Below are 23,516 nucleotides of genomic sequence, written 5' to 3'. Positions count from 1 at the left end.
TGGAATACTTCATGATTAGTTGTTGCCACACAGAACTGACTTTATCCTCACTAATATGCCCAATTTTTAGAACAGCATAAAATTCTTCTATGATCTTTGCAGAGGTGTAGAACCTAGTGTCCAAGTCACTGATGTTGCTGTCCATGGCAGTAAAAAAAAACAGTGTTCTGAAACACTGTTGCTGCACTGTCCTGAGCTGTACATTTCTCTTGAGTGGTCTCATCATGGAATCGCTTCCTTTTTCTCTATTGGCTGTGTTCCTTGCTAAACTGAGGTGCAACGTCCATTTGGGTAGCAATCAGTCTTGCCTCAGACAAGAGAGATTCCCATTCATGTCTAAGAGCCTGCATTTCCGCCTTTAAGGCTTTGATATTGGCTGTCTCTGTGTCAAGGGAGATGTTACCAGACTGAAGAATCATATTCCTCTCCTCAATGCATTGTAGAACTTTCTGCCAGAGCTCAGATAATGTGTCAGCCTAGTTCCTTTTTTTTTGTCCCTGATTTTTTTGTAAATGTTCTTTCAGCAGTGGATCGTAATGAGACAAGAGCTCTAGTGTGCCTAGAAAATTCCCATTGTGGATGTCGTTTAGGTCTTTTGTTTTACCCCTAAAAAGTAAATTCCTTGAAGCCAAGTGCAGGGTTACGTCTAGGTTTCGCCGCAAGAGAGCTCTGTTTTTCTCAACTTCTGTTTGGATCAGCTTCTGCAAAAGACAGTCAATGCCACTAAATGCCATTACTGATTGTTGCATATTCTTCCACTTCAAATAGCAGTATCTGTGCACTTTATTTGTCTCATGGTTTGGGAATTTATTATACATACCACGCCAATTCACATCGGATATTTTATATCCATTTTGACTGATCAGTGCATTAAGGGACGATCGTTTTTGTTCATGGGAGAACAGCACACAGGGGATGCAATATAATGCATTTAATGTAATTTAATTTAATATAATGCACATTTGCTATGGATGACCCAGTCTCTCTTCACCTTTTCTCTTCCATTGACTGCCATAGTATAATGCAATAATTCTGGGAATGTTTTTCCCTCTGAATCCTGTGGCATTTCGAAGTCCTCCTCTCATGTGGCCAATTTCCTGACAATTGTCACCCTGTCTCTATTGGTTATGTTTGCAGGCCATATACCTGGGTCCTCCGACAGAAAATTATCTGCTGCATCCTCCATTTCTCTGTCTCTTTCTGGGGTCTCACGTCTGTTATTTTCCCCATCTGTGGAGCCAGTGCCAGTAGCAATGTCTTTTTGGCTCTCTACACTCCTCCCTGACAAAAGTGAAGATGGTGTTGGCTCTGTAGTGTACATACAATGACACATATAACAATATCTTCTATATTATTCTATATATTCTATGATATATTATTCTTAATATACATATTCTCTCACAGCTGTATAGATAAGGGGTTTACCCACATATTTTATGTGTGGTGTGGCAGTGTTCGAATGAATTCCTCACCTCCTTCAGTTGGGAGTAAAGATGAGGCTGCCTCATACAAGGGGTCAGGAGACACGGCTGCTGAGCCAGACGCAGCAAGAGGAGTTGTGCCTGTTACAACAGGCAAGGGTAGGTCTGTCGCGATAACAAATTTTAGTGTGCGATAATTATTCTCATAAATTATTGCGATATTATTGCTCCCCCCCCCATTTTTTTAAAATCAATTTACAATAAAACAGTGAGAATACAGTATATATTAATAGATCAAGTACACCCATGTTAATGCGATAAATATTTACTCTTGAATTCAAAAATACTTTTAAAGAAATCACAGCTAAAAACAATAGACCATACCTCTTAAGTAAAAAACAACAATATTGATACCGCACAGAAACACAGAATAAAATGTGTAAAAAAAAAAAAAATTGCACTAAATAACTTAAGCATTTAGGCAAATGAAAACTTTTCCCGTCATAGCTTCTGCAATGGTGTTCCATAGGGATGCAACAATACAGTTAAGTAACAATTCGGTACGATTTTTGATACGGGGGACACGGTTTTCGATCCAATTCAATACATTTAATGCTCTGTAAAAAAAAAAAAAATAACGATTGTATTTTTTGTTTCTTTTTGTTGTTGTTGTTTTTTTGGGTTTTTTTTTTGCTAACGAGCAAAAATTAAATTGCCATCATATAAACATGCATTTTAGTGCATAATATATATGTGCTTACTTCTTACTGATCTGAAAAAATGTTGTATAAAAGTGCTGAGAACAATCTTTACGGTTTGTAAAGTGAGGCAGGGCACACTGTTGATTGCTACAGCTTTCTTAGCAGCTAGGTTTACTACATGAGCAAGACATCCTATTTGTGGTCCGAATCCATCTGTGTCACGTACTGAATTAACAACATTTGCAACATTATCTATAGTCACTGGTATGGATTGATTTGGCCTTCTTAACTTCCATTCAGTCATGACAGTTTAGAATTCATCGATGTAGGATATGGATTTCGTGTCCCCTAATCACTCTGGGCTCACATAGCCAATGGCATGGGACGTAGCACATCTAGTTTGCCATTTCATGATATTTAGTGTGTGCGCGCATTAAAAAAGTTAGCAAGCGCCGCTGAAGTCACGTCTGCTCATTACTACAGAACACCAGCATATGACAATCGACTTTTATAAACAGGACAAGTTTGAAGCACAGCGCTCTTAATTTCATTCAGCTGTTCGTTGTCAAACCGAGGTTGTTCGTAGCAGCCAAGTCGGTAACAATGTTTTGGAGGACTTCGTTGTAAATATCCGGCATTGTGCCGCCCTGCGTGAAATGTCACTACTGATGGGAGCGCCCACACGTCAATGGGATATAATGGGAACGATTGGCTCCGGCGCTAGTTTTTGCCGGACCTGGAACGAAGATGCATTTTGCGCAGTTGGTAACGAGGAATCCGAACTTTTAACAGCACGTCTGCCGCACGCGCACAAACACGTGCACGCGAGGCGATAAATCGCAGAGGAAAAATTACCGCCTTCATTTTTATTTATCGCGCGATAAATGGAATTATTGCATATTGCGACAGGCTTAGGCAAAGGTAGAGACAACTGTTTTAGTATGAAGAGCTTGCTAAGGGTTTGCCTGCTGTACTGATTAAATGTAAGCAAAAAGTGGAGCAAACACTAGCTAGCAAACAATTACAGTGTTTCATTATGGAGTAGGCTTAGCCCCATCTGGAAACTCACGATCTCCACTACAGGCTACAGCTCCGAAGCGAGGTCAAACAAACTAAATTCAATTGATGACAAACTAAATTCAATAAATTCTAGACAAACTGGATTCATGCCGATATTAAAAAAGAAAATTTCCGCACCAACTTTCAACATCTGTAGGTTACCAAAAAATGCAGTCATTATTTGGAATTCATGTTTTAGAATAGGTGAATGTCGCTCATTGAGGCCGGGAAAATCCCATATTTCTTATGGAGTGAGCTGGGACCTGGCTTCGGAGCTTTGTAATAGACATCATGAGGTTCCAGATGGGGCTGGAGTGGGCTAAGATAACAGGTTAATTTTCAGCACAACGCTGCCACAAAACACCAACCTTCCTTTGTGAAGTACTTTGTCATATCCTCTTCCCCTCTCCTGTTTTGCTTTATTTTCTTCTTTCTTCTTTCACACACACATTTATCAAATGTGTGTGTGAATTGTCTTACGCGCATTTATAACGTGCTTTTAATGTTAAATTCCCACTCACGAGTGTGTTGACCTTTTTGAGACTCCTTTCGCGCAGCCCAGAAACACACTTGCATTTTTTCTAAACGGAGCCCGTCTGCAGCCAATCAGACGTCTACCTCTTAAACAGCCAAACACACGGGCTGGGCTGTTACATTACGTCACTGCTGTACGCCTTCGAGTTCAACACGAGAAACTGCATCTGACTGGCAACCTCGCTGAAGTTAGCCACGTTTTCTAGCGGTTTGCTGTCATACAGTATGCGCTAGAGCCTTTAGCTACCAAGCTCCTGTCTTATGGAATCAGCTTCCAGCTATTATTAAAGAAGCCGACACAGTCTGTACATTTAAGATTAGACTAAAAACGCTTCTATTCGACAAAGCTTATGGTCAGGCTAGTTGAAATTGGACAGGACTCACAGTTCAGTCTAAGCTGCACTAGAAGCTATAATCCTGGGGGAAGTCCAGCCACTGAGTCCTATCTCCTTTTTCTCACTCTACCTACCACTTGTCTTACTTTGTTACTCTTTTCTAATTGTAATATCTAGTTGACTAGTCTCTTCATCACTATTCACCCGGTGTCACCTTTCCCCCCTCCCCAAAGCTATTTTTCAGGCACAGCCTCCTGACTATTCCACTCACCCCCTAGCTGGATGGACGTCCTTGTTGCCCCCCCCCCCCCCCTTCTCATCTGGCTAGACGGACCTCCTTATGTTCCCTCACTCTATTGCATCTCTATAAACTGTAACTCCGTCTGCTAATTCCCATTAGCAGTCCTGGTGCATCTTGTCTATCCGTCCTGGGAGTGGATCTCTCTTGACTGTGGTTCTCTCCAAGGTTTCTCATTTTTTCCAAAGGGTTTTTAGAGTTTTTCCTTGCCGACATGGAGGGTCTAAGAATGAGGGATGCCCAGGACTTGGACTACAACTTTATTTATTTCATCTAATGTTTCTGACTGTGCATCATATTGCCTCTGCAAAGCCATTTGATACAACCTTGTTGTAAAATAGGGCTATAAAAATAAAATTGAATTGAATTGAATACAGGAAGCGTCAATTCGAGTCGCGTTAGCGACTACTTTATATACCTGTATTTTCCTCAATAAAAACATGAATGATGGCTGCCTAACTATTAAAAACATTATTGTTATCATCGTTCAGATAGCCATGCATTTTACATTTATTCCTCTAAAAATTAGCACAAATTTATTATTTTGCACTTTACACACTACTTGTCACGGTTGCAGAAGCACTGGTATATGTGCCTTTTAAACGTGGGTTGCTAGGAGACCCAGTTTTGTTTATTGTAGTCTACTTGTTATTGTTTTTTTTTTTTATCATGTTTTTGATCTGTTGTGTTGTTTTGCAGTGATTTGGACATTGCTAATTTATTAAATAAAATGTATCTATGATCTTTCAATATACTTGGGATGATTATATGAAATACATGCATAATTCCCTTGCACAGCAATGTTTTAAATAGTCAGACAGCCATAATTCATGGCTTTATTAAGGGAAAAAAAAAAGGAAACAAAGTTCCCTCTAATTCAGCATGTGTCTGAGCAGACACACAAGCTCCCTGAGCACACTGCGGACCACAGTGAGCAACATCAGATGGCCACACACCAGTATCACGCCTGTTCAAAATCATGGATCGTAGCGAGTTACATGGATTATTAAAAGAATGAAATTACAGCAGCATTTTCCATTAATTTACTTTTAATTTACCGTAATTTCTGCACTATATGGCCCACTTGACTATAAGCCACCACCAATCAAATTTGGCACGAAAACGGCATTCGTTCATAAATAAGCCGCACTGGACTATACAGCAGCTGCAGCTGTCCTCATTGTATTATGGGATATTTACATGAAAAGATATTAACCGGTAAAACTTTATTTGGCAAAGGCATCATACGACTGTCATAAGACCAAATGAACCACCATGCAGGCAACTGCTGTCAACACTGTTGTTGTCCAACATGAGTCCTAGCATGCATTGGAGTGCTACAGATGTAAATAACACTTAAAATTTATTTTCTGTGCTAATTATTTCTTCAGTTACTGTTCCAGTTGACAGATGTCATTTAGTGTCATCCGGCAAATGATCTCACTTTTGAATGGATGCAAAAGATCCTAGCAGGCCATAGTGATAAAATTTAGTGGATCACACTGAATGACATCTGGCATAAGCATTCATTAATGCCCATGATCATGTCATGTCATAATTAAGACTCAGTCTTATGACCCCACTGTCAAATAAAGTGTTACCTATTAATCCAAATAAAACAACAAATAAACCGTACTGGACTATAAGCCACAGGATAAAAAATGAGGGGAAAAAGTAGAGGTTTATAGTAAAAAAAAATTACGGTAATTGATTTGGCCCACTTAAAATGAAAAAGACCAAAATCTCATTGTCTTCATTATGAGACTCATCTAGCCCCATAGTATTCTACTTACCACAAGTATCTATGTCAACTCCTCCTTTGTCATCACTGATGTGATTCCTGACATTGCACACCAGCCATCCTGAGACATGCTGTTTGAGGATGATACTCTTCGAATGGATATGTCCAGAGAGAAGCGCCGTGTCCTCCAGTCTTTGATGGTTGAGAGCCCAACTGTACTGAAGATCCGTTCCCTCGGAGTCGCAAAACACCAGCTGCTCGCCATTGGACAAACACGCCGTGGCCAGCTGTACGTACTTAATAGGAGCTGAGGTAAATTTGACAGTTACAATTAAAATCCAGTGGATTTTGGTTGCAGTTTGTTATGTTACAGGCAGTTTTGGTCGATGTCTGGTAATTACTCACCCTCAACATTCATCTGGAGAGTCCGAGAACCGCTATTTTTGTTCAGCCCAATGTATTCAAGAATATATTTACCACTATCATAAGAGTCGAGGTTTGTGATCAGCATTATTCCGGTTTCTGGATTAAATTTGTGTTTGAATGTTATCTTTTTTACCATTTTATCTTTATATCTCAATATTTTTTTGCGTATTATCATGTTGTTGTCATTGATTATTTTCCACCACCAAATATCAGAGAAGGTTCCGCCATCAATCAATTTAATGTACAAATTTCTGTCCACTTCTCCATAACACTCAGCTCCATACTTTCTGGCATCACATGTCTGTCCGGTACCTATGGGGGGGGGGGAGTTATAGTTACTATGAAGGACAATTTGAGGACAAATTCACAGGCTAATTTTATCATTCGACAAAAATATAATTTTCCACTCCTTTATCCGTGGTCAAGCAGGATCTTGTTGACAACTGACCAATCTATAGATACTTCTGAAATGGATAACAAATACATCAAGCCATCATCATACTGCATGCCAAAACCAATGTTGATAATAACGGCGTTAGAGTATAACGTCGTTTCTAACAGCATTATTTTTTCAGTAGTAAGTAATTTAATTAATTACTTTTCCCATTTTTGCAACGCCGTTATCGTGACTGAGGATGTGAAGGGGCGCGTTACTACAATTTGGTTGAATGAACGCAAGTTGTCTGATTATTTTAGAAAGAGCACAGCAGGATGGGGAGGGTGGTGATGGCGTGGCAAATGCATTGATGATTGGCTAGGTGGCCCGAAACGGTAGCATAGCATTCGCGTTCTCGTTAGCATTTAGCGTGGTGAGCGTCATCTTAAACTCTCGGGCAACTTCTTTTTTTACATGCTATTCATGCTTCTAGGTAGGTACAATTAATTGAAAATAATGTACTGTTTTCCTGCTGAGTGTGCATTATCATCACTAGGTTGGCGTTGTCCTTGTTGACGCTACAATATAATACTAATTTGTTTTTTTTTTTTATTATTACCATAATTAGTCACTTTCCCTAAACTTTTTTTGAATGACATATCCATGAACCTTGTGTGATGTCAAAACAACAAAAGCAAAGACAGGAAAGGCAGGAGATTCGGTGCCTCACCTGCATATTGAGAAATATATCTGTGACGATACACAAGTCACAGTTCGGTGCGGGTTCAATACAACAGGAACAACAAAAAGGCGTTGTTTCTCATAGTATTTGAACGTTAAAGTTTGTATACCATTACACTCTTATATAAGTGAAATTATTTTCAAAAATGTTTTAATTTTTTTTTTTTTTTTTTTTAAAGGTGACATGGTTTTTTTTTTGTATTGAAAAAATCATTTCAATTCAATCAGTTAAAGCAACACTTGGAAACTTTTCAGTTTTGGTCGATTTTAGTGACGCCGGTGGACAAAAGCAGTAGTGTTTTGCCTTAAGGAAGACTGTTTCCGATGAGGACTAGTGCTGCATTTCCCATGAGGACCAGTGCACACCCGCACAGTGTCGTAAAATCATCAATCAATCAATCAAAAATCAATCTCCCTGTTGCCTGCAGATGGATAAAACAACATTTAGGTAATGAATAAGGTAATGAATCCAGTTTTGGCTAAACAATAGCATATGACAGTTAGCAACTGTGTGGCTTAGTGTGGCTAACCCCCCAGACCCGGCGGCATGGGCTGGTATTAGGGGGCCGGGCCCGCCCTGAGAGACTGCTGTGCCCGCCCTAGCTCGATTAGACTGTACTGTGTGTTTCTTTTTTTGTTTGTTTGTTTTTTGTTTTGTTTTCCTTCCACAAAAACACTCACACATACACACGGAGAGGATGAACCCTCTATTCATCCTATCTTGATCTGTCGGTCATTCAATTCAACCAATCCGATCAGCGAATGAAGGCAATTTCTAGCCAATCAAACATACCTGTCAAGTTGTACGGTTTCGGCGTAATTTGTACAAGTGAGCACTGATTTTTAAAGGTGTATGCCGTACTTTCAAAATCTGTACGTTTTTCGTGCGTTACGTTTTTTTTCCCAGTTCGGATTTTGTCACCGTTTCGGCAACGAGACAATGAGCGTTACTGTGTGTTACTACGTTGGTTGAATGACGCGAGAAAAGTTAGAGACACTGAGAGCAAAGTGTTTGTTGTGATGCTGTTGCAAATGCTATGCTAGGTTAGGTGGCTCCAATATTTCCTGACTGTAGCCGACAGGCTATAATCTACGCCTAGATATCTCATGCATATAGAATTACATGCGAAATGACACTCGGTAGCGTTTGTAAACAGCCGCCATTTTAGAGCAGTACCCTTCTCAGAAAGGCTCTGTTGTAGTGAACCTTCCTAGCGAACCTAAGTAACTTTTTATCTAGAATACTCCTAAATTGGCAAAATCTTGACTTGAATCTATCTTTAAATGATGAAAAAGTTTTAAAACTTTCACGTCGAAATGAAATAATAAATAAATGACTTCCAAACATAGCAAAGGTTACTGTGTTTTTTTTTTGTTGTTGAAAAAATGGAGGAAAAAAAACAAAAAAAACATGAAAGGTAACACTAGTTACTTTGCCAAGTAACTAATTACTTCAATTACTTTTTGGGGGAAGTCATTTGTAACTGTAACTAATTACTTTTTAATGTAAGATTAACAAACACTGGTCAAAACTGTGCTTATGTACCCCAAAATACAAAGCCAGTTCTTAACTTTAAAGGAAACTGTAGAATGGCCGACAATGTTCAAAAACACCTTCACAACGAAAGCGAGAGGAAACATAATTACTCAATTCTTACTGCTCAATAGCTTAATTGCTATACTATGATTAATAGTATTTTCCATTTTGTTGGCTGTTCATAGTATATCGGAACTGGTTTTTGTGTTGCTTTAAATTCAAGACTGTCTGTTGCTATATATTAACGTGTTAACATCTTTTCCAATGCAGTCAGACAAAAACAAGGCGATCCTCTATGATTTTTTTGTTTGTTTGTTTGTTTTGTTTTTAAACGTTGGCAGAAACCCACACAGAACTGGCGCTATTTAAGTTATGTCATCAATTATTAAAGACTCACCTTGGGATACTGTTAATAGCATCACAAGCAGTCCAGCTGAAGTCCTCATGTTCCTTCTAGGCTACCTCAAGAAAGTGCTGAGCGAGCAGTTTGTTGTATTTCTTTTCATTTCATAAACAGGGAGGGGAAGGAAGTTCAACTCCCCCTTCCTTCCTGCCTTCAGGGGGGGAATTCGCAGGTATGAAGGGAGGTGTGATTGGGTGAGGGGAAAGTTAAAAACAAAAGTAATATGGTGCATTGGACCATAATATAGTGTTTAAGTGTTAAAATATTTCAGGCCCTCGCGCTCGGCTGGTCGTGTGGAAGGACCCGTGTCGTGAGTAGTTAATACCGTTAAAACTCATTGCACCCTGCACGTGTTTTGGCTCACGTGTCCGTAGTTACATTCGTTCATTCACCCCCCCCCCAGTCAAAATGGATTGGACGTTTAGCACTGTCAATTGCAGCCATTGCGTTGACAAGGAAGTGACCAAAAATTGCCCCCAAACCGACAGGAAGTGACACCAAATCAAAAGGAAGTAACCTGGAAATGCTCCGAAATCAACCAAAAGCAGGAACTAACGAATTTACAGGGAATGACCCGTAAGCATCTTAAAATTACAAGGTAGTGTCGCTAAATTAACTCATTGCCTGCAATTGACAACAAGAGACGTCCAGTTCCCTTAAACCAGTGCTTCTCAATTATTTTCTGTCACGCCCCCCCAAGGAAGACGTAAATGTTTCGCGCCCCCCCAAACTCTCTGCCGCCACTGTAAATAGTATCATTTGTCTATAAAATTACTATTATAAATACGCATCTGCCTAACATTGTGTCCTTTTTTTCTATTAAAGAAAAAAAGTAACGTAGATCAACTTATAATAAAGTATAACTTTATTAACATTGTTTTGTTTGTAACAGAGAAGACTTGACGTGCATCAATTTGCCTGAATTAAAAAAAAAAAAAATCACAGCCAAACTAAAAAATACACTCAAGGTACATTTTTGACCATTTGATACAGAAAAATAAAATGTCATAAAATCAGTAAATAATAACAAATTAAAATTGATTAGAAACATTCACTCATGAGGACAATGTGCCAAAAAATTTGACTGAAAAAACAAATCTGAATAAAAGGAAAAAAAAGTGTCCTTGGACAGGACAGTTCTTATTTTTGCTGCTCACAGTATTTACCTCCTTTGCAATGGTGTGGAGTTATTTTTGCAATGAGCATGCTAACAATGCTCACTAGCTTACTGATATAACACTGACAAAGCAGGACGATTGTTGGCAATATTCGGCACGTTTTCACTGAAAAAATCAAGCGGCTTAACAATGAGATTGGGGTCTAATGTCTTTAAGTGGCGTTTTAATTGATTTGGCTTCTGGCTGTCTGCTATAATTATTTTTAGACACAGTAAACAGTGGTCTTTCATCATCACCCACTGTATTAAAAGTCAAAGCTAAAAGGCAAACGGCACGAAAAAAGCGCATTCACGGCGGCCGAGGTAGAACCGTAGGTGAGGGCGGTCGGCGTGACGATCCCAAGCCGAAAACGGCACTTCTCGGGCGGCGACGTGAGAACCGGACAAGACAGTGGGTTGCTGCGTGAGTGAGTCCGGTCGGAAAACGGCTTTCGAAAACGGCGGTGGCACTCTGCTTTTCATATCTGTTGTCTGTGTGTGCTCAGTGCTCTTCCTTAGTTCAAAAATACTGCGCGCACTCTGAAAATGAGAGCGCCACTGCCACCTACTGAGTGGATGTGCAAGTACACTTTATTCCAGTATGGCAAAAAAAAAACATGTTCCCCGAGGTCACATGCGCCCCCCCTGGCATCGCTCTGCGCCCCCCCAGGGGGGCGCGCCCCACTATTTGAGAAGTACTGCCTTAAACTAAAAGGACTGCTCATCTTCCAGTGTCATTGCCAAAAGAACTAACGTTCCTTCGCCCCTACTCAGTCAAAATGGATTGGAAGTCTAGCGGCGTCAATGGCAGAATTTGTGTTAACTTATTTGGCCCCTGAGAAAATTAATTGCTAGAAATATGGCCCGCGAACCAGAATGAGTTTGACACCCCTGTGCTAGGCAATAGCCAATGGCAGAGCAACTATATGTTCAATTCAGTAAACTTTGGGAGCTGCGAGTAGCGGCCCATACATCATATCCTGCAATTTCTTTCATAACAAGAGGCAATTTTTCCTGTCGAGGCATGTCGTAACCTGAAAATTTTATAGGTAGAGATGTTTGTAAGTAGAGGTGCCACTGTAATAATCTTTTTGAGTTGCAGGCTAAAGTACAGTAAATGTGTAGTGAATCCCTCAACTGATTTTTGTTCACACAGTGTGGTTTCAGTCGTGGTGTTACCGGGATGCCAGGTTTGGGTGGGCATTAGTCTTACCTGAGGGGGCAAAAAAAAAAAAGCTACAGTGCTCGAGTAGGTTGAAATCCAGCGTGGGGCTACTGCCTTTGCCATCGATAGCGTCACGAAAGAGCGATCCTGAATGGTTACCTTTGGTGGAAATATCACTGATATCGTTGTTGCTGCTATGCTAGCTGTGGGTAGTCTTCTGTTGCCTACGTCACACTTCCGGGTGTGCGAAGGGACCATTAACGGAGTGCAAAAAAACTAAAAAAAAACACAAATTATCCTTACATTTTACAATTTACAATGTGTTGATAATGTCATGGTTGTTTTGACGAACTCGTCCAAAGTTTATATTCATAAAATTACACCAAAATCCGTTAAGGTCTTCAGTTGCCCTTTAAAACATGTTTTGTTTTCGCCTTGAGACAACTGTTGTTGTGATTTGGTCTAAACAAATAAAAGTTTATTTTATTTTATTTGACTTAGAACACATCCATAACTGAACAGTATGGACATGCAGGTGACAATGTTTTGTTTTTTAGGTAACCTATTGTGGTTCCTCGGTTTTATTATTATTATTATTATTATTATCGTTATTCTTCTTTCCGCAGCCCCTTTGAGCTCAATTTGACCACCTTAGAATGCTTCAAAATGCACCAATATTGGCAGGCAGGTCAAGACAGGTGCAATCTTTGATATCGTGTAAAGACAAATTCCAAATACACTAAGTAGCGCCCCATAGCAGTCATTCTTTGTCCCGCCGACGCTTTGAGCCCTACTTTGACCGCCTCACAATGCTTCAAAGCGCACCAAACTCAACAGCCAGGTGAACACTGGTGAAAACGTTGATATAAAGTAAAAAAAAAAAAAAAAAAAAAATTTTTTTAATCAAAATATGCATAAATGTGTGTAGCGCCCCCAAGGAACAATACCAACATTTCATTCCATTTAAAAAAAAAAAAATTAAGATGAAAGAGGAAGTAACAACAATGAATAGGATACCATACGCGGTGCCCAGACTGCCGTAATACTACATCCAGTTTTCTTTGGGTGGGCAGAGTGTGTCCGTGGGCGGGCACTGCCCATCCCTGCCCCCCCCCCCCCCCCGGTAACGCCCTTGGTTTTGGTTCCCATTCAGTACTACTGTCGACTGTTATTTAGTTTTTGTTCCAGTCTGTGATTGACTGGATTTCAGTCTGTGGTACAATAGATGGACGTAAAGACAGATGGAGACATCTCTATTGGAATAGCAAGAATCAGTTTTCTTTGACAAGCAAATTTCAAACCAATCCACAGTATATCAACTGAAGACCTGAACATGAAGGAGATAGTATCTTTTCTGGTAGGCACCGTCCAACTGTTTGTATTACTCTAAAACACCCAATATAAAATAAATAGCGCTTATACCACAGCTTAAGGAAAACAAGCAGCATTTAGGGCATAAAAGATACACGACGACTTCTTATCATGGAAGCCCAACGTGTGCGTCATGAGCAAGACTGACGTACCAACTCTTGCAATCGGTTCTCCCGGCGGGATGCCCTGTCCCAACACAAGGAGCACCGTAGAGCGCCCGATATCCAACTGATAACACGACTGACAAGACTCCAAGAGCCCCTTTGCCGCTGAGGTGGGAAAATCCACAACCCTTATTGCCCAGACAACAGTAACTCCCGAATCCTTCTGTCCAATCAACAAACAGACAATGACACCAAACAGACCCTTCTTCCTGCCCACGTCCTGCCCCGCAAGAGCCTGCAAAACACTGAATGTTTAACTAAGAGTTGTCATTTTTCTCAGGAACCTTTTGTTGACGTCTGATTTGGTGACCTTGGAACAAGTTTGCCTCCTTGCCTGAGTCTGTGTCAGTTTCGCCTTTCTTTTTCGCTGTCGACCCGAATAAATTGTCAACTTGTTCTCGTTGAGCCTTCTTTAAGTCAGTACAAAGGGTTAAGACTGAGGTGAACGCTTGGAGTTTGCCCTTTTGGCCGGATTGCAGGGCTCCCGCCAGTCCGGGTCGTTGGAGCTGCGCCAGTGTGGGTCCGGCAGTTCGGCTGGGGCGATTCCGGCGGTCTGGCTAGAAGGTCAGATTCAGAAGAAATGGGTGGAGCTTTCCAGACGTTTGGCTCTCGAGCTTCTGCATTGCAAGGACACTACACCACCTCACTTTTAAATCATTCATCATTCATCTCAATTGACATTCCTAAAATGTCCGTACAGTGTCCCCACTTCCTGATTTTCATTGAAGAAGCACCCATCATAGTGTATATTTTATTTTCAAGTCAAAGTTCACCAATATGTGTTAAACATTCTGTACATTATATGAGGATAGAAAATTTAGTAGCACACAGAATGAAAATAACCTATACGTATAATTCCAATCTGAATTTTCCTTGCTTGTTTAATTCAGTCCATGTTGAAAAGAGTCCTCCATACGATCACTTGTTTTCCAATATTCTACTGTAGTCTCTTTTTTCCTGGATTTACTAGACCCTTTTTTCCTGGATTTACTCGAACCTTGGCAAAAGTCAGGGGGAAAAATCTTATAAATTTGTCACAATCATGGATTTCTATACAATGGGGCAACTGCTCAAAAAAATAAAGGGAACATTAACGTAACACATTGTAGCTATAAACGAATGAAATCTTTTTATTAAATACTTTGTTCGTTCCATAGTTGAATGTGCTGACAACAAAATCACACAAAAAATATCATTGAAAATCAAATGTATCAACCCATGGAGGTGTGGATTTGGAGTTATACTAAAAATGAAAGTGGAAAAGCACTACAGGCTGATTCAACTTTATGTAAACAAGTCAAAATGAGGCACAGTAGCGTATATGATCTCCAAGTGCCTGGATGACCTCCCTACAACGCCTGGGCTTGCTCCTAATGAGACGACGGAAGTTGTCCAAGGGAATCTCTTCTCAGATCGGGACCAGGGCATCACTGAGCTCCTGGACAGTCTGGGGAGCAACCTGGCTTTGCCAGATGGACCTAAAAACAATATCCCAGAAATGTTCTATTGGACAATGAGTCCAAGGATTTCATCCCGATACCTCATAGCAGTAAGGGTGCCATCATCTAACCTATAGAGGTCTATGTGTCCTTCCAGGGATATGCCTCCCCTGACCATCACTGACCCACCACCACACCGGTCATGCTGAATGATGTTGCAGGAAGCATAATGTTCTCCATGGCATCTCCGGACCCTTTCACGCCTGTCACGTGCTCAGGTTGAACCTGCTTTCATCGGTGAAGAGCACAGAGTCAATGGCATAGTTGCAAAAATTCTGGTGGTCTGTGGCAAATGCCTATCAAGATCTACGGTGATTGGCAGTGAGCACAGTGCTCACTACAGGATGTCAGGCCCTCAGACCATCCTCATGGAGCCCGTTTCTGATTGTTTGGTCAGAAACATTCACACCAGTGGCCTGCTGGAGGTCATTTTGTGGGGCTCTGGCAGTGTTTATCCTGTTCTTCCTTGAAAAAAGGAGTGAATACCGATCCTGCTGAGGGTTTAAGGATCTTCTACGGCCCTGTCCAACTCTCCTGGAGTAAAACCCTGTCTCCTGGAATTTCCTACAGGACGACAGGTTGCTTCTCAGACCGTCCAGGAGCTCAGTGATGCCCTGGTCCAGATCTGGGAGGAGATCCCTCAGGAGAACATCCGCCACCTCATCAGGAGCATGCCCAGGCCTCCTAGAGCGATCATACAGGTGTGTGGAGGTAACACACACTGCTGAGCCTCGTTTTGGGTTGTTTAAAGAACATTACATAAAAGTTGGATCAGCCTGTAGTGTGTTTTTCCACTTTCATTTTGAGTATAAATCAAAATCCGGACCTCCATGGGTTGATACATTTGATTTTCATGGATAATTTTTGTCTAACTTTGTTGTCAGCATGTTCAACTATGGAAAGAACAAAAGTGTTTAACAAAAGTATTTCATTTATTCAGATCTACAACGCGTTATGTTAGTGTTCCCTTTATTTTTTTTTAGCACTAATTTAGTCAGCCACCACATGTGCAAGTTCTCCCACTTAAAAAGAGAGGGGCCTGTAGATGTCATCATACTGTAGGTATACCTCAACTATGAAAGACAGAATGAGGAAAAAAATTTCAGAAAATCAACTTTTTACAATTCTTATTAAAAAAAATTGAAAATTATGGTGGGAAATACGTATTTGGTCACCTACAAACAACTTATTTTTTTAGCATGGCGTTTTGCCGTGCTGCTTCTGTCTGACGATGAATGACCCGAAAAAAATGTAAATGGTATCTGACTGTTGCTGATACCTTTTCTGTTGTTAAAAAAAAAAAAAAAAAAACTTTAGTAAGGGGGAAGCATAAATAAATTATAGAATTAAGATTTGTTATTAATGAAAAAATGAAAAGTGTTCGTTGGCTGTCACCAGGTAGCATTTGCGATCGCTACACAAAAATAGCAATGTAAATTAACTCCAAGAACGGTCAGAGACGTAAAACAACTAGAGGATATAATATATAAGAAAGACAGGGCATATGGTGGCAAAGGATAGGATAGACAAGACTTGAAAGTGCAGATTTTAACCTCTCTTCCAGTTTTTATTTGTCACCGACCATGGAAAACTGTTGTTCCTTTTCTTCACTAGAGGGCACTCATGCTCTTTGGACAAATAATTCTTCATTTATGTTGATTTTTTTCTCTCACCGGAATTCAGTGGGGTATTTTTTCCTTTAGCTTAATGTGGTTATGTAATAGGGTATAGTATAACCGCATAACAACCGCATAACTGTGCTGAGAAAAAAATACCATTGTTTTAAAAAAAATCTAACATTGTAAGCAGTTACTTACAATGTTACTCACTGATTTGAGTATTCTATTTACCAAATACTTTTTTGTTGTTGTACTTGAGTAAATTTTTTGGATGACTACTTGAGTATCATAATTTTCGCACTATAAGGCACACCTGACTATAAGCCGCCACCCACCAAATCTGACACGAAAACGGCATTTGTTCATGAATAAGCCACACTGGACTATAAGCTGCAGCTGTCCTCACTGTATTATGAGATATTGACACTAAAAGATATTAACAGAGAACACTCTATGTGACGGCGGCATCATACGACTGTCATAAGACGAAATGAACCACTATGAAGTTTTGAACCAATTGGCTGCAAAGCTTCATTGCTTCAAGAGGCTTCACACTGTTCCCTTGGGGGAGACAGTCAACCTCTGCTAGCACCTGTTGTCAACACTGTTATTGTCCAACATGCCTCCTAGCATGCATTGCAGCGCTACAGATAAATAACAATCAAAAGTCATGTTCTGTGCTAATTATTTCTTCAGTTACTGTTCTTCAGTTGTTTCATTAATTGCTAGTTATGGTATTTGGTAACACATTATTTGGCATTGGCGCCATAAGAATGTCATGAGTCAATAATCATTATAACATGAAACTGTTATGAGCATTAATGAATGCTTATAACAGATGTTATTTAGTGTTAAATTATCTCACTTTTGAATGGATGTAAATGATCCGAGATGGACATAAATGTACTGACATAATTTGCCGGATGACACTTAATGACATCTGTCATAAGCATTCGGTAATGTCCATGATAGTGCCATGTCATAATTATGACGGTCTTTTGACAGTTTTATGACGCTCCTGTCAAATAAAGTGTTATATATTAACCCAAAACAAATAATCAACTAATAAGATACACTGAACTATAAGCCATAGGATTCAAAATGAAGGAAAAAAGTAGCGGCTTATAGTGCAAAAATTACGGTAATATTATTTTGAAGTAACGCTACTCTTACATAAGTAGGTTTTTGGGCTACTCGACCCACCTGTTTGTTTTCCAACATTATTAAATTCTTTAAAAATCAGACAAAGTGATTTTCTTGATGTTTTGGATCTCATTCTGTCTTATAGTTGAGATATATGTATGATGACAATTACAGTCCTCTCATCCGTCTTTTTAAGTGGCAAACCCTGCAAAATTGGTGGCTGCCTGAATAAGTTTTTGCCCCACTATATTTGTGGGTGAGTCTTACCTGACTTCCTGTTACACCTCATTTTCTTGTACACGCAACAAGACAAGACCACAATTACCAGTAAAGCAGCCAGTGCAGAACAAACCGGAATGAGGATGGAAAAACGGTTTTCTGAAAAGAGAAGACATCAATTACAAGAATAAAATGCAGTTCATGTGACACTTCAACTGGACGAACAAATGTAACCTCCCAGACCCTTGAATTTGGCACATTTATTTGCATTTTGCTGCAATGAGTGTCGTTGTCATGTCAAAGCTATACATCTTCTGTACAGTTTTATCCTCCCAAAGGTCGAGGGAGTGCTGGAGCCTATCCCAGCAAACTAAGGGCACAACAACCACAGGGCACATAAGAGAAAAACAACCATTCGCATTCACAATCACACCTATCGAGAATTTGTAGCGTTCAATCAGCATACCATGCATGTTTTTGCGATGTGTGCACAGAGAAAACCCACTCAGGCACAGATAGAGGAAGGCAAGAGCTCAGGATTTAACCCTTGTTCTCAGGACTGCGAGGCGGAACATTAGCCACTTTACTACCATGCCGCTAAGGCCATACATATTCAGGAAAACAAACTTATCAGTTGTCATGTACCGTTTGCCTGGCACGGCCAGACTGTTCTCCCTGTGTTTTACAAACACTGAGAGTATAGTCTGGGACCCAGCCCATTATCGGCCTCTCGAGCAAGTACAAAATCAATCGACAAATCAGATTTGTTTATTTGCGTGACGTGTTCTTAACGAGGAACGTCATTCTTCCGCGTCGGAAGTCGTCTGCACAGCAACACAGATGGCAAACAGGAGAGCCGAGAATATGTTCTAATCCACGGTCAAATCAGTTTTAAATTACCAAAAACACATCGACACAAGTCATTGACAACAGTTTGTCTCGCGCTAACCATGTTGAATAAACTCCGCTCTCCTCGTATGTTTACTTCCGCGCGCAAGTCCCTCGTCCCGCCCATCGCTGATTGGTCCACTCCGCTGTCTGTGTGCTGTGGCTTGCTCCCTCCTGGAAATTTTATCCGCTTAATGGTGGCCAGACTCAATGGCTGGAACAGCGGTGAGTCTGGAGTATCAGGCTCATGTACAGTATGTTCTTAATCATACAGCGCCCCCATTCTGTGCGTTTTGATTCTGCACCAATAATTTTAAAAAATAAAGTTGGTTTGATTGTACCTGAAATGATAATTGTGTGTACAGTGGTATGAAAAAGCATCTGAAGCTTTTTGAATTTCTCACATTTCTGCATAAAATCACCATCAAATGTGATCTAATCTTTGTCAAAACCACACAGATAAAAATGCAGTTTCTGCTTTAACTAAAACCACCCAAAAATATATAGGTTTTCATATTTTAATGAGGATAGCATGCAAACTATGACAGAGGGGGGGAAAATAAGTAAGTGAACCCTCTGCCTAAGATTTAAAGAGCAATTGAAACCGAGCTTTACCAAACAATTTAAGTCAGGTGTGTGCCCAATCACTGATAAGTGGTTTAAAGCTGCCCTGCCCACTATAAAACATACACCTGGGAAGAATTGTCTTGATGAGAAGCATTGTCTTATGTGCATCATGACTCGGACACTTCGTCATTCTTTGCTTAACGCAGGGATGGGCAAACCGGTCCTCGAGGGCCGCAGTGGGTCCTGGTCTTTGTTCCAACTGACCCAGCACAGATAGTATAACTAATGAGGTTTCAGCAGAAATCAGAAGCACCTGACTGCAATCGACTGATTGCACTTGTAAAACAGCAGATTGGTGAAAATGTGTCCTCTTAATGGGTTGCAACAAAAACCCGCACCCACTGCGGCCCTTTGTGGAATAGTTTGCCCACCCCTGGCGTAACGCCTTATCAGAGGGGGCCGAGCTTCATTTAGTAATAGCCGAAGGCGGCACACACTCATGTCGGATTCAAGCTTGGATTGTTGAAGATCTACAAGAGCTACAAGAGGATTGTCTCAGGAGTGATTTGTTCGAGGATTCAAGGTACAGTAAATATTATATTTTTCATACCATGCATGCATGATTGAAGCATTTATTCGCAGGAATTTTCTTCTTTGTTTACACATGGAGACGACTAATTTTCGTAACTGATTAGCCTCATAGTTGGCGAAATAAATGCTACCTGCACGTTTTTTTGCATTAACCAAGAATCGAGTCTGTTTTACGTCCATATCTATAAAGAATTCAGGGATTTAAGCATTTATTCACAAGAATTTTCGCCAGAAAAGCTCTGTTTACGCCAGGTGACCTCTAGCCTCATTCGCTAACATAGTAGCATTGTACTTCGACAATATACGTAAAATAAACGCTAACTGCTTGGTTTCTTTGCTTTCAACCAAGAATCGAGACTGTTTTACGTCCATGTCTATGAAGAAGTCGGGGATTTAAGCATTTATCCACAAGAGTTTTCACCAGAAAAGCTCCTTTTACGCCAGGCGGCCGCTAGCCCCATTCGCTAACATAGTATTGGCCCGAATATAAGACGGCCCTGATTATAAGATGACCCCCTCTTTTTCAAGACTCAAGTTTGGAAAAAAAGACTTTTTGAACACCAAATTCAATTTTATACAGAAAATAATTACAGTACATCTGAAACAAATGATTCTAACAATATATTTGAGAGAAAAAGCATGTTTTTTGCCTCATTCAAATCTTAATATCTGAACATTTAAATATGTAAACTAAAGTGCAATCACATTCGTAAATGAATGGCTTCTGGTTTTTGAAATGTAAATAAACCAATCTATTGTGATAAAACAACAAAATTGCAAAAACTGCATTAACCATCAAAGTGAAGTCTAACTGTAACTGTAGTCTTGAAACAAATCTGAATAAGGAAAAACATTGCAATAAAATAATGCAAACTGGTTAAACTAAACTAAACTAAGAGTAGCTGAGATCTGTCATGACAGAACATCGCCTCAATGATATCTGGCGTCATCTAGCGTCGTGAATGGGTATAACGTCTAGACCGTGAATATAAGACAACACCCACTTTTTCAGTGTTATTTCAATGCAAAAAAACTCCTTCTACTCTTATACTTGGGCCAATATGGTATTCACAAGAATTTTTGCCAGAAAAGCTCCTTTTACGCCAGGAGGCCGCTAGACTTATTCGCTAACAGTATATAGTATATAATGATTATAAAGGGCTATTCTATCCTATAATAAGTTGTGATTGTATATAGAATTTATTAATAATCTATTTACATATTAATTGATTCTGCATGTTTTCCTCAAGTATTAAGTTTCTGATGTTAAATTCAGTGATTTATTAGTTGTTGAAAACTTGCAGTAAATTTAAAATAAAAGAAAAAAAGTTGCCATTTTGTTCAAAAACTTATATGATATGTTAAATATTGCTATTGACCCCGAAAATATAGGTGATTATCTCCGCATTTGGTGATTTTTGTGCATCTAGTGTAAAATCTGAGACTTTTATAGCTATTTTAAGTTGTGTTATATAAAAAATAATTATTCGGGTTCTTATAAGGGAACGACTTTGAATTTTTTGATGCCGCTACGCATGGAGACTCATGTATGGCTAAAGTAGGTGTTGCCTGTTTTGGTTTTAGGTCGGTAGCAGCTTTGGTTTTGTAAATATTTGAGGTTTTTTAAAATAGGCCCCCTAAGAATCAGCCCCGTTTTCCATGTCATATCAACAGATTATGAAGTTTTTGACTAGATCCATAAATGTAATATATCATTTTACTCAATTCAGAAAAAAAAAAAATCTGCATTTGAACTCTTAACCACTTACCCTGAACATCCAGTTCTACTTCAATGATTTTGACACAGTGCCCACTGGAATCAAAGACTTCCACAGTATATTTCCCTGAGTCAATCTTCTCAACACTGGAAATTTTTAAAGTCCCATTGTTAATGAAGAACTGTGTTCTGCTCCTGAAGTCTTTCTGTATCACCAGCTTTTCTTTTTTCACCGCAAATACAAGAATGGGTCCGCTGGGAAGCAGTTTCTTACAATTCAGCCGATGGCCACTCACGTTTGGCATCACTTGGATGTAAACGGATCCTCCAAGAGTGACAGAGCAATGAGACTTCTCCTGGTTGCCATTGCATATAGAATCACCTGGAGGAAGGAAAGCTGAAAAGGGGAACAAAACATTCAAACTTAGATTTTATTATTATGGAAATGTTACACATGATAAAAAACATTACCATATGCGGTTCCACCAAAGAGAAGAAGAAGAATGTAAGCCTCCTCCATTTGTCTGCCTTCTATAGTAAGATTTATGAAGAGATACTCAAAATCCTCGGTAATTTAACAGGAAATCTGTCAGTCTAAGAGGAAGGAAGTTGAGTCAAGTGTCTCACTTCTCCTTTGAAGAGCTGTCTGTCGCTCAGTTTGAATTAGCACGCTTTTAGTTTCAAAGTGGCTACTTGGTACCACCTTCGATAAAAAAATAATAAGTCAACATTGGAATAAATGGTAGCTTATGAAAGCTTCTTCAATGTCAAGTCAGTGATGTTGAAGAATTAAATCATTTCATCAGTTTGTGGATGTATAAGTGTTTATATGCCTTGTCAGTCAAAAAGCTATTAATATCCATGCGCTCACATGGCAGGTGAGTTTGGTTGTGGTTTCAAAATACGCTTGTGGTTTATCTCAATGCTCCTCTGTGAAAAGAGGAAGAAAAAAATATGTTACTGATAGCACATCATGCAACAACAAAAAATACAGGTGGTTGCTTCAGGCGAGCGGTCACCCTCAAGGTCATATTCACATCCACGTGTATTACTCGAATACAAATGACTGCTCATTAAGTGTTTTCTTGGTTTGCAGTTAAACAGCAACATAACACTAGCCACAAACAAATGTTTCAACACGTCTCAAATCAATATTTACAAGTCATAGACATCATCACTATTGATGTGTCACTTCGTCATTCTTTGCGCGACACCTTATCAAAGGGGGCCGAGCTTCATTTAGTGATAGCCGAAGATGGCAAATGCTCATGTCGGATTTAAGCTTGGATTTAAATATGATTGGATTTAACTACGAAAGTTGTACAGCATACAAACAGGAAGGACTGTCTCAGGAGTGGTTTGTTCGAGGATTCAAGGTAAAAAAAATATTTTTTCGCACCATGCATACGTGATTGAAGCATTTATTCGCAGGAATTTTCTTCTTTGTTTACCCATGGAGGCGGCTAATTTTCGTAACTGACTAGCCTCATAGTTTACTTTTAACCAAGAATCGCGACTGTTTTACGTCCATATCTATAAAGAATTCAGGGATTTAAGCATTTATTCATAAGAATTTCCGCCACAAAAGCTCTGTTTACGCCAGACGGCGCCAGCCTCACTCGCTAACATAGTAGCATTGCGCTTCATCAATATACGGCGGAAAACACTGACAAGGCTGAAAAAGCAGTTTCTGCTCTTGCACCCCTCTTTAAAATGAACTATTGCATTTTAAGCCAAAGGAACTCTTGTGTTTGATTGAACAATATGTCTATATGCTGCCATAGCAGAATCATGGTACATTAAGCCCCCAAACTATTTTTAATTTGTCCGTTTTACCCTGAAAAC

At 39.7% G+C, this 23,516-nt stretch overlaps 2 protein-coding genes across 3 annotated transcripts in view; both read right to left on the bottom strand.

Annotated features, from left to right (window-relative positions):
- LOC130924158 (uncharacterized) overlaps positions 1-9,614 on the bottom strand; it is a 32,999-nt gene extending 23,385 nt beyond the window's left edge. The window contains exons 1-4 of one of the 2 annotated variants that reach the window (XM_057850540.1): positions 9,567-9,614; positions 6,142-6,396; positions 1,473-1,586; positions 1,147-1,308 (exon numbers count right to left, since the gene is read on the bottom strand). In XM_057850540.1, the coding sequence (XP_057706523.1) occupies positions 1,147-1,308; positions 1,473-1,586; positions 6,142-6,396; positions 9,567-9,588 (553 nt within the window). In that variant the 5' untranslated portion in view covers positions 9,589-9,614. The remainder of the gene's footprint in view (positions 1-1,146; positions 1,309-1,472; positions 1,587-6,141; positions 6,397-9,566) is intronic. The other variant, XM_057850541.1, reaches the window with a different exon arrangement.
- A 4,569-nt stretch (positions 9,615-14,183) lies between these two features.
- si:zfos-741a10.3 (uncharacterized protein LOC796591 homolog) lies at positions 14,184-22,260 on the bottom strand. Its single transcript, XM_057850640.1, has 4 exons — positions 22,143-22,260; positions 21,724-22,068; positions 17,957-18,067; positions 14,184-14,425 (listed from the first exon to the last, which is right to left on the bottom strand). Exons 1-4 carry the CDS (start codon positions 22,189-22,191, stop codon positions 14,310-14,312), a joined length of 621 nt encoding a protein of 206 aa, XP_057706623.1. The 5' UTR covers positions 22,192-22,260; the 3' UTR covers positions 14,184-14,309.
- Positions 22,261-23,516: the final 1,256 nt, after the last annotated feature.

Source organism: Corythoichthys intestinalis, chromosome 11 (assembly GCF_030265065.1).
Source record: "Corythoichthys intestinalis isolate RoL2023-P3 chromosome 11, ASM3026506v1, whole genome shotgun sequence".
Taxonomy (NCBI): Eukaryota; Metazoa; Chordata; class Actinopteri; order Syngnathiformes; family Syngnathidae; genus Corythoichthys; species Corythoichthys intestinalis.
Note: the sequence above shows the minus strand (reverse complement) of the source record. Positions and strands in the feature narration are given on the sequence as shown.

Excerpts from the sequence above, each read along its gene's own strand:
- si:zfos-741a10.3 (XM_057850640.1), bottom strand. The coding sequence starts at position 22,191 with ATGGAGGAGGCTTACATTCTTCTTCTTCTCTTTGGTGGAACCGCATAT. Across the intron at positions 22,069-22,142 it reads CTTTGGTGGAACCGCATATG|CTTTCCTTCCTCCAGGTGAT; the intron begins GTAATGTTTTTT and ends TCCCCTTTTCAG. Across the intron at positions 18,068-21,723 it reads AGTAGAACTGGATGTTCAGG|AAAACCGTTTTTCCATCCTC; the intron begins GTAAGTGGTTAA and ends TTCTCTTTTCAG.